At 35.0% G+C, this 14947-nt stretch overlaps 2 protein-coding genes across 2 annotated transcripts in view; one reads left to right on the forward strand and one right to left on the reverse strand.

Annotated features, from left to right (window-relative positions):
• Window positions 1–4756: 4756 nt before the first annotated feature.
• On the forward strand, window positions 4757–5669 carry LOC110021496 (21 kDa protein-like). Its single transcript, XM_020720009.1, has one exon. The coding sequence runs from the start codon at window positions 4815–4817 to the stop codon at window positions 5397–5399; it is 585 nt and encodes a 194-aa protein (XP_020575668.1). The 5' UTR covers window positions 4757–4814; the 3' UTR covers window positions 5400–5669.
• A 5006-nt stretch (window positions 5670–10675) lies between these two features.
• The window catches only part of LOC110021429 (1-aminocyclopropane-1-carboxylate oxidase homolog 1-like), a 9700-nt gene continuing 5428 nt past the window's right edge, over window positions 10676–14947 (reverse strand). The window contains exons 2-4 of the mRNA XM_020719912.1: window positions 14472–14943; window positions 13599–13920; window positions 10676–11110 (exon numbers count right to left, since the gene is read on the reverse strand). Of these exons, the coding sequence (XP_020575571.1) occupies window positions 10859–11110; window positions 13599–13920; window positions 14472–14943 (1046 nt within the window). The 3' untranslated portion in view covers window positions 10676–10858. The remainder of the gene's footprint in view (window positions 11111–13598; window positions 13921–14471; window positions 14944–14947) is intronic.

A 14947-nucleotide genomic window follows, 5' to 3' on the forward strand; every position in this document is an offset into this window, starting at 1 on the left:
ATCACATGACTCCTATGCGGGGCTCAACAACCGCTGCCCACACCATTAACTCCGCGACGAACGAGAAACATATCAGATCGCTCGGAGGAACTCGTACCGACCCACCTCCTCAAGAGGGAACACATCCCCTGTCAAGTCGTGATGCTGAACTCCTAGATACCACAAGTTCCACTCATCCACCTCTTGCAGTTCATCCGACATCGCCACATCTTCCTACTATTTCAGATGATGTCATTCGTAATGAACTACGACGCCTCGTCCGGGAAGAGTTTCTACTAGAGAAAAAAGATCGTTTCTACACTCACCGCAACATACATGAATCCTCTCCCTTAGTGGATGCAGTCCTCCAACACCCCATCCCAACAGACTTCAAGCTTCTGAACATCAATACATATGAAGGGATAACCGACCCCTACGAACTTATTGATCATTATCAAAATCTCATGCACATTCAACGTGCCTCTGATGCACTTCTGTGTCAGGTTTTCCCGGCTACTCTTAAAGGGCTACTCTTAAAGGACAAGTACTCTTAAAGGACAAGCTCGAACCTGGTTCTACTCTCTGTCATGGGGCACTGAAAACACCTTTAATGAGCTTGCAAAACTGTTTGTGGAATAGTTCGTAGCAAAACGACGGATTATCAATGATTCATCCCATCTCTCGAGAATTCATCAAAGCGAAGGAGAATCATTGAAGGATTACTTCAACAGGTTTTCCAACTGAAGCCCGACAGATCTCGGGAGTAGATCCAGAGTTACTAAGAGGAGTTTTCCTTGGGGGCTCCGCCCAGGACCTTTCTACTCATCGTTGATGCAAAATACGGTTCATTCTTATGCTAACCTTATTCACCGTGTTGAGGCACAAATTTCTGCAGATGAGGCCATCATTGCTCACAAGGAACAATTTGAGCGATTGGGAGGCAAGCGCAAGAATAACGCTGGGGATACCAATCAATTCTCACAACGAAAAAAGTTTAGGCCACAAGGGAATCGTGAGCAACGATCAGAAAAAGAATACGCACCACTCAACACGTCACTTGTTAACATCTTAATGACAATCAAGGATGAAGAGACTGTCAAGTGGCGAAAGCTGTTAAGAAATCTATATGGTGGAGACCAGTCTCAATATTGTTATTTCCAACATGCAAAATGACATTCAACAGAAAAATGTTTTCAATTAAAGGAAGAAATTGAACGTCTAATACACAAAGGTCACCTAGGTCGCTACTTACAAGAATAATGTGAGGGGAACCAAAAGAGAACAGTTGGAGTTATCAAATGAGAAGTATAACTTGAACTCATATTGACTGAGTAAAAAACTGGCTTATAAAATTTTAATTTTATTTTAGCAAAAATTTTATGTTGCTTTAAAATATCATTTCAATGAAATTTTCTTATTTTCTTACTTATTTTTTCAATGAAATTTTCTTATTTTCTTACGAAAGATTTTTGTGTAGAAAGCCCCCTTGAGGATGACAAGCTACCATACCCCTAAAAGTTGAGTCCAAGAGGCAAAACTCGACGGGAAGATATGATACTCCTAAAAATCAAGCCCAAGAGGCAAGACTCAATGAGAAGCTTTCATACCCCTGAAAGACGAGCCTAAGAGACAAGTCTCGATGGGAAGCTAGTTGTGGATAGGGTCTTCACTAGAAAGACTCCATGAGAGCAAGTGGTTGACATGGTCTCCTCTCAAAGACCTCAGAAGGCTACAAGCCTCAGAAGGCACATGTACACTCAAAGACCTCAGAAAGCTACAAGCCTCATAAGACAGATATATCAAAGACCTCAGAAGGCTACAAGCCTCAGAAGGCACAGGTGCACTCAAAGACCTCAGAACGCTACAAGCCTCAGAAGGCACATGTACATCAAAGACCTCAGAAAGCTACAAGCATCTAAAGGCATAAGTACACTCAAAGACCTCAGAATGCTACAAGCCTCAGAAGATACATGTACATCAAAGACCTTAGAAGGCTACAAGCCTTAGAAGGGACATGTGCATAAAAATTCCTCAGAAGACTACGAGTCTCAGAAGAACTTTGTATAATTAAGAAGCCACAACAACCGTGGAAGCAACAAAAAAAATACATTGCTATCATCTACAATTGTCACATCAGATGATTAAAAAAGGCTACAATACCAACATATACATGTACAAGTGCTACAACAAATCAGTTCAACTTCAATTAGTGTCGGCATCACTTTCCAAAAATTACAGTATTTCTAGTGATCGTCAAGGGGTCTTCATATATCACCACCACATAAGCATGAAAATTCCCTCCTCATGATGAGGCGAGAAAACTACATCATTTTTTCATCACTTTCAGAACATGCAAGAACAACATGAGAATCTCCTTCGGAATATGCGACACTCCACCACAGCTTGTCACGTGGTCGCGACGCCCCTTTGCAAAAGCGTCGTCGCAACAACCCGCCACGACGCTTCGCCGCAACGTTTCGCTGTAACTCTTCACCACAATATTTTGTCACAACACTTCACCACAAAGTTTCGCCGCAACTCTTCACAGCAAAATTTCACCGCAACGTTTCGCTGCAACACTTTGCCGCAACATTTCGCCGCAACGTTTCGCTGCAACACTTCGCCGCAACATTTTGCCACAACGTGAAAGAAGATCTCATTGCTTGTCTGCTACGCAAGACGAGAATAACTTTTCTCTTTTGGGAAATCCTGAATCGCCTTCGAGGCAGGAACGGAGACTCCACATTTTTTCTCCTCTGCTTGGCCTATTTATAGGCTGAAAAACCTCCTCATATTCATGATAAAATTAATTAGATTCATAAAAAAACAGTTGTTTATTAAAAAAAAACTATTCATTTCATATTCCTTCAATTTTTTGACTTTTTAAATTCTGCTTTTATAGCTAAAATTAGTTAAAATTATTATTATTAATAAAAAAATTTGTATAATTTAATAAATTACTCTTTTAAACTCTATTAATTTACCGAGGCCCTTGGAATTCTTTTTAAATAATTAATTAATTAAATTCAGTTTGGCTTAGCTCTAATAAGAGCACATTTAATTTACCATGACCCTTCAGATCTCGTGGCCCGCTTCATTCTGCCGGTCCGGATTCCGCGGCCCACTACATGTTTCGACGGTTCCGGGTCTCAAGTTTGGCCCACTGGGTTCGGATTCAGGCTCTCGGGTCTCGAGTTCGCCGGTTTACAGACCCATCTAAAGATTTGATCCCACGCCACCTGCAAACGGCAAAAATCACATATCAACTGAGCTAGACTCAATTTGTTTAATTATAAAGGATAAATAATAAATTTGTATGCATACTAATAGTAAAAAACTATTTATACTTGAAGTTTTTATGCATTATAAAAATGAAAAGACTATAAATCTTAATATTTTTGGACGAAAAAAATCGTCTCGCCTGAAAATAGCGGGGCAACTGATACGTCACCAACAAATTTTCATCAGCCAACACAAATCTCGATGTAATTTTTTGAATAAGAAACTTTAAAACTTCGATTGAGAGTCATCCAGAGCTTCAATTTTAACAAACTTATAGTCAAATTCATCGGCTCGATGAGACAGACCTAATGATATGAAAGTCAGTCCAATCCAAGTAAAATCAAGCCCGTATCAAATCATTAAACCACTATTGAAGGATTTCCGGAGGCATTTGAAAGGTCAAACGGATGTCGAATCTAACGAGTTTATTGTCGAATCGAGCGTCTCGACAAGATGAATCCAACGAGCCCAAGTTGCTCAATTCCAACATCGTTAAGACACTCAAATGTCCATCAAACGTCATCTAATCAAAAGAAGCTCTCCGGATCGTCCGATCAAAATGACTCATATTTCTACATTAATTGCACTCAAAACACTATAAATAGAGTCTCATCCCTCTCATGAAGAAAAAAGAAAAAGGGAGTAGGCTTAAGAGAGAACTTGAGGTTTTGATAAGGAGCTCAAATCCAAATCATCCTTTCCATCATCGATTGCCGTCGACCACCATTGACTGTCGACAACCACCGCTGATCTCCGTTGACCACCGCCGATCCTCATGACCCTCATCGATTGTCGTCAACTATCGTCGATCACCGCCGACCTCCGTCAACCTCCGCTGACTAGATGTCGTCAGTTGAAGTTGTAATTTAGAAAGCTAGTAACCCTTTCCCACCTATGAGATAAGTGACACATATAATTATCAACTTATAGTGGATTTTTACAACTTGGCCAGACCCCGTGGTTTTTCCTTTTTACGGGTTTTCCACGTAAAAACTTTTGGTATTATCACAGTTTTATTTATTTTCATCTGAGTGTGTGTTGAATCCTTGCGCAACGCTGAGACGATAATCCATTACTCTACCACCGCGAATTTTCTAGCACGCATCAGGCTGTGATTTTAGCTCGAATATCACCAATTTCTCGAAAAGTGATTCAAAATTTATCTCTAATCAAAATGGGATAAAAAAACAGAGTTACAAACCAAAATTTTGGATTGAATTTTTCTCAAGTTGGTTATGAGCCCGCCTCGACTCGTCTTAAAATTGAATTGTAAAATGTTAAGATTGTGGATTTAGCTTGAAAATCGTTAATCGTTCCGAAATTTATTAAAATTATGACTTGGATCAAATTGAATCGAAATAAATAAATCAAGTTGAGAGCTAAAATTTTTGATCCAATAATTTTCAAGCTGGTATTGAGCCAACCCAAACATGGCTCAAAACCAAACCTTTAAAAAACCCGACCTTAGTCCAAATATATAAATCGTCACCTCATATTCTCTCCCTATACAAACCCCCCCCAAACCACCAACCGCTCGCTAAACTCATTATCAAATGGCAACTCTAAGCCGTCGCCTCCTCCTCCTCCTCCTTCTCCTCACTACCATCTCGCCGGCAGTATTCGCCATCCTGGCCAACTCCACTGACTTCATCCGCCGCAGCTGCGCCGTAACCCTCTACCCCCAACTCTGCTACATCTCCCTCAAACCCTACGCAAAAAACATGAAGGAGAGCCCTCTGGCACTCGCCATCATCGCCACCGAAGTCAGTCTGGCCAACATAAAGAAGTCAGCTTTGCAAGCGGAGGCTTTGCGGCACCACAGAACGGGGAGCGCCGGCGCCGCACTGCACGACTGTCTTGATCTGCTGCGCACCGCTGAGGATCTGACCAAGCAGTCGGTGGCGGAGATCCAAAAGCTTTGGCGGGCTGTGAAGCTCGGCGGGTCAAGTTTCTTTTGGGACGTATCCAACGCTCAGACGTGGATGAGCGCTGCTCTGACGGATGAAGACACATGTGTGGACGGATTTGAGGACGTCGGCGGCGCGGCGGCGGTGAAGGGGTTTATTCGAAATGTGAGGAGGGTGAAGAAGTATAGCAGTAATGCTCTTGCGCTGCTGAATGCTCTTGTGGAAGGTTGATTGTTTTATGAGACGTTCAACTGTTCCATCCAGAATTAGTTGATCGACGCGAACAAATTAGCAGTATTTTAATGTAAGTGAGTTGCTATTCTTACTTATAAAAGATTTTAAGTGTTTGAAGTTTTGACCTTCTCAGGTGATGGAGGGAGGTCTGTTTCTGAATTTTAAGAATTCTGTGGCATTGTTCTGTTTTGTCTTTTTTTTTTTCTTTTTTTTTTTGTTTGTATCGTACAAGTTAATGTGTTTATTAGTTTTTGATATGGAATAAAGTGGGTGAAATATACATAACTTTATATTTAATTTTGAGTATCTTGAGGGGGAAATTTCTCTTCTTTAATTTAAATTCATACATGAAATAGCAAGGTTTATCATCCTCAAATCTATATCAATATATTTTTGTGATTCAAATTTAAGAAATTCCCTCGATCACTAGAGATATGTGACGGTGTGGACTGTATCACGCGGCAGCATTTATTTATCATTCCCTCTTACTTCTTCATTATTTTTGGTCTCAAGCCGTTTTTCGGAAAAAAACTTACTCTTTGCTTTCCATTCTAATTAATTTAATTAGTGAACTTCATTATAATAGCTTTTGATTAAATTTCATATATACTCTATCTAAAACCATTATTTCCATGTTTTTTGTTTTTTGGGAAAAGTGAGAACAAAAATGTTGCAATAAAAATAATAGAAAAAAGAGAAAAGGATAGCATGTTGCCTCAAAAAAATGGTTTTTTCTAAAGTTGTCTTTAAACTAATTTTTATTTAAACAATATTCCAACCAAATTTATAAGGCGTTAAGAGCTTATTTGAGATCAATTTATCTTTTATTTTTTTATTAATTTTACTATTATTCGCTAAAAATAAATAAACTTCGTGCTAGAAAATTCGTGGCGGTAGAGTAATGGATTATCGTCTTAGCGTTGCACGAGAATTCAGCACACACTGAGATAAAAATGAATCGAGCTGTGATCACACCAGAAGTTTTTACGTGGAAAACTCGTAAAAAGGGAAAAACTACGGGGTCTGGCCCAGTTGTAAAAATCTACTATAAGTTGATGATTACAAATGCCCCTTGTCCCACAGCCGGGAAAGGGTTACTAACTTTCCATGTTACAACGTCGACTGATGACGTCTAGTAAGCGATGGTTGACAGAGGTTAGCGGTGGCTAACAACAGTCGATGACGGTGGTTGACAGAGGTCAGCGGTGATCGACGGCGTTCAACGGTGGTCGGCAGTTGTTGACAGAGGTCGGCGGTCGTGGTCGACGGTCAGTGGTGGTCGACGGCGATCGACGATGACGATGATGATCTTGGACTTGAACTCCTTCTCAAAGCCTCAAGTTCTCTCTTAAGCGTTCTCTCTTAAGCCTCCTCCCCTCATGTGAGGGGTGAGGCTCTATTTATAGTTTTTTGAGTGCAATTAATGCAGGAATATGAATCATTTTGATCGGACGGCCCGGAGAGCTTCCCTTGATCAGATGACGTTTGATGGACATTTGAGTGCCTTAACGATGTCGGAATTGAGCAATCTTGGGCTCTTTGGATTCGTTTTTTCGAGACGCTCGATTCGACTATGAACTCACTAGATTCGACATTCATTTTAACCTTTCAAATGCCTCCATAAATTCTTCATAAGTGGTTTAATGATTTGATTTGAACTTGAACTGACTCAGATTAGACTAGTTTTAATATCACTAGGTCCGTCTTATCGATCCGGTCAGTTTGACTATAAGTTTGTTGAAATCGGAGCCCTAGATGATTCTTAATCGAAGTTTGAATGTTTATTGTTCAAAGGATTGCATCGAGATTTATGCCGACTGATAAAAATTTATTGGTGGCATATCAAAACTTATTTTTCAAAATAGTCAAATTTTCTGGAGTGGTTTCCTGGGCTTTTAAGAATACTTATCATCACTAATTATAATTTATTTTAAATGAAATCATAAGTAAAATAAATTTAACATAAAGAACGAAAAACAAAACGAAAGTGATCCCCACCTTACCTAATGAAACGAAGAGGTGCAAAATTAAATACGATCGATAATATCGTCGTAAACAAAAAGGAAGGTTGATTGGGAAATTGCACCAAATTTAGTCTTTCTGTTTAAAGCCATCAATTTAATGAAGCATGTTCAGATGAAAAAATAGAAAGTTAAGTTAATAAGGGGTTGGGAGTGAATTAATGCTCCTAAATGAATAATCTTCTATTCTTATGCTGTTCATTTATTTGGTGCCCGTTTGGCCGTTTGGCATCATGTTTGTTTGAAGCTTGTGTTTTTATTTTCTTTATTTATTTATATAAATATGTTTCAATTATATAAGTTTGATGTATTTTTATTTTTTGTTCTTTATAATTAATTAACTTATGCTCAGTTGTATCAAAACCCCGCGCCCCCCAATTTCTATGTATTAACATATATCTAACATCTAACCTTCGTTGCATTTATATCTCCCAAATCTTTTATATCACATCAAAATTATCACAATTTTAAGTTTTAAAAAATAGAATACACCTTTTTATTGCATATGCAAGATGGAATAAATGTAAAAATTGAAGTTTCTGTTTTAGAAAAGTAAGTGCATAGAAATTGATTGGTATACATGTGAATCTTCCACTTTGAAAGTAATATATATATATATATATATATATATACTCAAATCAGTTGGTCGGACATCTACTTATCAGTTGTAAGTCCCTCTGAGTTGAGGTTCGATTGCCCCCGAGTGAAGAGTGTGGTCATTGAATTATAAGCGCATGAGAAATGACCAGACCTTGTATCATTCCCCCGAGTGAACAATTGCATCATATATATATATATATAAATATATATATATATGATGCAATTGGTTAATAAATGAATTCTGAGAAATAAATGTCAAGAGAAATTGGCTGGTAAACCAAAAAACAGAAACCGTTTTAAAACTACTCCTAATCGCGGACACCACTTATTATAGAGAAAAATGAAAAGTACATGTAGATTAAATGCAAAGGGCATATAGGTGATGTTTCCAGAATTACAAGAAACTGTAATTATGATTACGGTTCATTTGCATACATTTCACCCGGTATCTTATGTATTTATATATCTAATGTCTAAGCATTATTGTTTAAATTCATTCCATAAAAAATTTTCACATCACATAAGAAAATATCATCATTTTAAAATCTAAAAAAAATACATCTTTTCGTGCATAGGTAAGATAAGATGGCATATATGTAAAGATTGAAAATTAGTTGTTAGATATATAAATACATAAAAATTGAATGGTACGTATGTACATCTTGTCTATTATAATGTCATGACCATATATAGAATTTCTAGAACTTTAGGCTATAATTTGATTCATTATGAATGACATTCTAGCAAAGAATTGCAGAAAGAATAGATTTTCACATGCTTGTATGCATGGGAAAAGGTGGAAAACTAGTGTTGTGAAACTCCTTGAATAGAATGAAGTTGAACTCTTAAACATCGAGGGGTCATCCTAACATTATTAGGGTATTGAACTAAATGGATCAAAAAAACTGATATCAAGAACATTCAGAATTTGATTTGAAGAATAAATCATATTTACTTTTACCAAAAGAATAGAAACATATAGGTGCAATCTTGATATCTAGTTACTGATCTTAATTAGATAGAACAAATAGATTTTCAATTAGATAAAACCAAACATATTAATGGTTCATTAATCATATATATATGTATGAGATGTATTATCTAGAAGACGAAGAAAACAAATTTAAGGTTCACAAAATATTATGATGAAATTGGTTTTTTCTGTATTGAAATGCTCTCTTTATAATCAACAACCCACTAACATAAATGACTCACAGTTTGTTATCTATAAAAATTATGAATATAGACTCCTATCAATGAGACAAGTAAACGGATAGTCACCATTGACCCAACCAAATGAATGCCCAAATGCCGTCAAAGGTATCTGTAAGCCCATGGTTTGGCCACATTTGATCTATAGTATCAAAATTTAAGCACATCATCTCAAATATATATTTATATAAATCATAAACTATATAATTTTAAAAATAGTTTTAAATTTTTTTGAAAGAAATACAATGTGATTATTTCACTAGAGAAAGATAGCATAGACATTACGCTTTATCAAGTAATCATTTTTTAGCAATAATTCAAATAATTGCTAACCATTTATTTGATTTATAAATAAAATTCCAAAGAGTATGCTTTAAAGATAATCAAAATTATAAATTATGGTTCTAATTTACTTGAGAACAAAAAACTTAGCTGAATAATTTTCAAAAAGTAACAAATACTTATATCACAAATTCTACTTTATAAAAGTGCAGTCAAACTCTCGTTATTTGGATTGCATTTGATGCTTGCTTTAATTCACTAGTTGAGTTCTAAGAATACATATCATTGGAAGTTTCCATTGGTTAGATCCATGGAAGTGCTAATGACTGCTATTTCTCAGCAATTTTCTTTCTGCATGATCAAAACCTCGCAACAAAATAAACAAAAGTATGAGCCTACTCTTCAAAAAATTGTCAATGGTTGTCGAATGAATCTTAGTTTGAAATATGAATGTTGGTTCAAATCTAGTTCAAACTCAATTTGAATAAAGGTTCTAACAAAGCCGAGCCTGTTTGAGTTCGAGCTAATTTCAAAAACATTATTACTTCTATGAGGAGCTCCCTGATAGAAAGTTTATCACTCCTTGGAGATAATTAAGTTCTTTTTTTTTAGAATGGTAGAATTGTATAACATGGTTATTAATGATGATAATACTATTTTGAGGCTACTTAGAATGTGATGGTAATTATGCCATATATATACATATAGCCATACACAATAAGATTAAGTTATATCTAGATTATCTCAACATAAATGACCTAATTACTATAATAGTACATAGTTTCTTCATCAATACAATAACGCATTCCATGTAAGAGTAAATCAACAATAAATCCTTTATAATATCAAAGTTTCACAAACATATTACTCAATAGCATGTCTTTACATATTTAACACCTAAAATTAAGTTTTCAAGTACATACCACTTTACCTATGCATAAAAAAGATGTATCTCACTTTTTCAAAAGTTAAAATAGTAATATTTTTATGTTATATGAACATTTTGTATGATATAAATTCAAAAAAGTGAAATTTGGATGTTAGATGTAGATGTAAATACATAGTAATTAAAGCTATGTATGTAAAAGCAAATATAATCCATATAACTTTATTCTCAATACTATATATCGCAATTATTTCAAAGAAAATTAACCCAAACAACTCAAATATTAATAATCTCATAGACACGACCACACATTTAAATCACATATCCGCTAATTGAACTTAATCTGTCCATCGTAGATTTACCATCAAAAGGACAAAACTCATTTATTAATACACTCATAACATTATTAAGGTTTCCACATGACCACACATTTAGATCACATATATGATAGCTGATCATATTCTAAATTTGTCCAATGCAGATATACCATCAAGTCCTTTTGATCTAGAATAATGTTCGTATTCACTTACAACAACTTCTTTGTATTTAGGAGGATTTGTCTCTGATAATAGCTCTTTTATTGGGGCATAAGTCCTCTCAGATGGACAGTAATGTGTGGAGAAGAAACACGCAACAGAGATTCTTGGCCCGATTTTGCTTGTACGTACTCTGTGCTCAACGCTCTTGAATTTTTCATTAGTGATCAACTGTTTCATCAAAAATAAAAATAATCATTATATAAAAAAAATGTCGTCAAGCAAAACTATTTTATATTTTTTATCAACAATCATACTTCGATCCAAATGTGAAAAAAATAGATGTAAAAATTGATGTGTCTTCTCCTGCTTATTTCTCTTTTACCTGAGTGTTAAGATGCTAAATAATGACTCTACTACCATGAATCTTCTCAAAAACATCAAGAATCTTTTTGAGCATGAAGTACAGCTTTTCATTCATAGGCTTAGAATACCAATGTGTTATAAGTGTAAATTTTGAGTGTTAGATTTGTAAATATGTGAGATTTGGCCCCCTTAAATGATGTTTGGACAGTTTTATTTCATAATTTTATTAGAAAAAAAAGGTTTTATGATTCTGTTTAAAAGCTGTTATTATATTACATAATTGTTTGCTATGAGATCTAAATTTTCATGAACAAACTCTTAGCGTGCAATAGCTATAAAAAAGTTGTTATCCAAAATTATCAAAAATAAAATAAAAACAAAAATAATCCTCACTCCGAACTTTAAGAAAAATTAATTTGATCATAATAATCACACATCAACATACTATTACAAAGAAATTTAACCACCCAAAATAGACCTTACAGTATTTAAGAAAAAAGAAGTTAGGTATAGAGTGACTACACTTGTCTTCAAAAATAGCCACCATGTAACACTAATCTCTAAGCAAAATTCGAGACAATTTTTTGAGCAAGAAATATTTAAACATCGATTAATAGTCATCCAGAAATCCGACTACAACAAATTTATAGTGAAATTGACTAGCTCGACAAGACATACCCAATGGTATCAAAATTGGTCAAATCCGAACCAAATCAAGCTCAAATCAAGCTATTAAATCATGTTTGGAAGCTTTCTAAGCATATTTAGAAGAACAAACAGATGTCAAATTTAGTAGAATCAATGATAGTTAATTTAATTGATTTTTATTAATTTAATTATTTTTTTATTATTCAAGGATAATTACCTTAGAAGTGAAATTGCAATTTTCTGATATTTGTTTATTTTCTGTAATTATTTGAGCTAAAAAATAGGGATTTTCAAGGATAATTAATTTAATTGATCAAAATGTTTTATGTCCTTAGGAAAATTTTGAGGTGTTCCTAAGACTCAGAGGACCAACCAGGGTAATTTTCATGATTTTTGGAGATGTATTTTAATTTTTATGATTTTTCACTTGATTCTAGTGAATAAATAAATAAAAATGTATTTTTGTTTTGAAAAATATTAATTTTTTTTACTTCTTTGACTTCAGAGAACAGAGAGAACTTAATTTTATATTTTTCTGATTTTTATGTTATTTTTTCTGAATTATTTCAATTAAACAGAGATGAAATCTATGAAAAATTAGGGATTTTAATGCTACTGATGCTCTATAATTCTGGTAAAATCACCAAACCTCCCAAGGCTCATCAGGAATAAGCCCTGAAATATTCAAGCCATGATGTTCAAAATCTAATTTTTTTATGATTTAATTAAGTTCTGTGATGTTTAATTAATTTAAAATTAAATTTAAATTACTTGTTTTCAATTCTAAGTTCACTAGATTTCTCTCTGTCTACTAAGCACAACGGTATTTATTTTTTTAATTTTATGAACTTTCTATACTAAGATATGATTTTTTGAAATTCATGAATTTAATTAAATAAGAAAATCCCCAAATTTCATGCTAAATCTTGTGGCGCTCGCTCAACAAAGGCAAATCCGAAAGGCGGCGCCAAAAACACCACGGTAACACGGGAATAACATCAACGTACAAAACAAATAACACAACATAATTTGCTAAACTGCGCGACGTGTTAATGCGCCAAAAATACTAGAATGGATTAGTGTATTTACCATTCATAGCGGATTATTTCAACTGGGCGAGCTCTCGTGATTTTTTTTCTCTTTCAAGGGTTTTACACCTAAGAGAATTTTTTGGTGGTTTTGACCATCATTTCTATTTTCTTATTGTGTTTTGGGTCCTCATGCAACGTTGAGATGTTAGTTAATCACTATATCACCTTGAATTCTCTCGTAAGGATCAGTTAGTATTATAAATAATATTTATTTTATAAAATTCAGACTTATTTTATTACATATATCGATCACACTCTAAATATTTTATTTAAAAATATGCAACATAGAAACAAAAAAATACACAATCAGAGCTTACTCCCCAAACTAAAAAAACAAGAGGAAGATATACACATACCAATCAAAATTTTATGTATTTACATATCTAACACCTAAAGTTCATTTTTTAGGTCGCCTTACAAATGCAAGAAAAAAAAAATACTTTCTAAAAATTAAAATAGCGATATTTGTTAGGTATAAATAAAAAAAAGAAAAGAGAAAAGTGAAGTTTAGTAATTATGTATATAAATCCATAGGAGTCAGTAGGTTTGTATGTAAACACCCTCAAAATAAAACTACTAATTAAAAGTGGAATTAAGAAAATTAAATTGGTTACCTGTACAAGATCACCAATGTTAATAACAAGAGCTCCATGAATTGGGGGGACATCAACCCACTGATTCTCATAAAGAACTTCTAATCCACCAATACTATCTTGAAGAACAACAGTTAAGAAGTCAGGATCCGCATGTTTGCTTATCCCAATAGCCAGCTCTGGCTGAGGGCAGGGTGGATAATAGTGGCACAAAAGTGACAACCCTTCCCCGCAATCCAAATCATTCAAACGTTGAGTTTCCAACCCAAGTCCCTCTGATAGCAGCTCAAATAGAAGATGTCCTAACCTTTGGACGTGACTCCCGTATTCCATAATTATATCTCTGCATCCATAATGTATCATTGATTGGGTTTTTGTTAAGCTAAGTCTCAGATAAGGTTATAGTTATTTAGTTTTAAGAAAATATAATCTATTAGTGCTATAAGCTAAGAAAAGCTTAAGAAATCAATTGGTTAGGTTTACTTAAATTGTTTAATATAATTACATGAATTTTTATGCTGGGATTGACTTTCCTTTTTTCACAATTAAATTAGTCCCAACGTGGTAGCTTTAAAATAATATTTCTAGAGGTTATCATATTACAAAAGTTTCTAAAAATTTGATTTTTCTCAATATAGTTATAATTTCTCCAGTTACTTTAAAAAGATTATTGGGCATGTTTGATAGCATACTTATTATGGTATTTAGTCATGAATTTAATTTAAATTCAAGCAAACACAAAAAAAAATAATAATAAATCTAACACTCTGTTAAATAATTATTGAATTTTATCATGTTTTATCGTGTTGTGTCACATGTTCGATGTAAATCTGAAACTGGTAAATGTGAGCGGAAGACGTGGTTAAATCTAACAATTTAAGAATGCGTGCAGACCTGCAAATTTCCGGAATGTCATTCGGCTTGGCGGCGGCCTCCGGCTTGATTGTGCAGAAGAGAGTGTCCCTCCAATTGGCCACCTTAGATTGGTACAGATCGAAATTACTGTTAAAGAACACAGGACTTTTCTGATCGCGCACGTAATGTTTCATCTTTGCCTCCAACTCCTGCTCGTTAAATCTTCTGACGCCTTCCAGCATCTCGTCCAGCACAGCCGGAGGAATCCCGTGATTCACTACCTGGAAGAAACCAAATGTCTCCGACGCCATTCTCACGAGCTCCACCACTTTGTCCCGCCCCATCGAGCCTCCGTTGATTATGCCGAGATCGATGACCGGAATCTCTGCCTTGACAGCAGACGCCGGCTGAGGAACTTCTATAACACCAGGCGGGTGGCGGAAGAAATGAGGAATTTCGGTAATGCCGGCGTCCACGAGGCCTTTAACGCCAGCCTTGGTGTCGTCGAAGGCTTT

The sequence above is a fragment of the Phalaenopsis equestris genome, unplaced genomic scaffold (genome assembly GCF_001263595.1).
Source record: "Phalaenopsis equestris unplaced genomic scaffold, ASM126359v1 Scaffold000134, whole genome shotgun sequence".
Classification (NCBI taxonomy): domain Eukaryota; kingdom Viridiplantae; phylum Streptophyta; class Magnoliopsida; order Asparagales; family Orchidaceae; genus Phalaenopsis; species Phalaenopsis equestris.

Bases quoted from the DNA above. Each gene is read 5' to 3' on its own strand.
- LOC110021496 (XM_020720009.1), top strand. From the start codon at position 4,815: ATGGCAACTCTAAGCCGTCGCCTCCTCCTCCTCCTCCTTCTCCTCACT.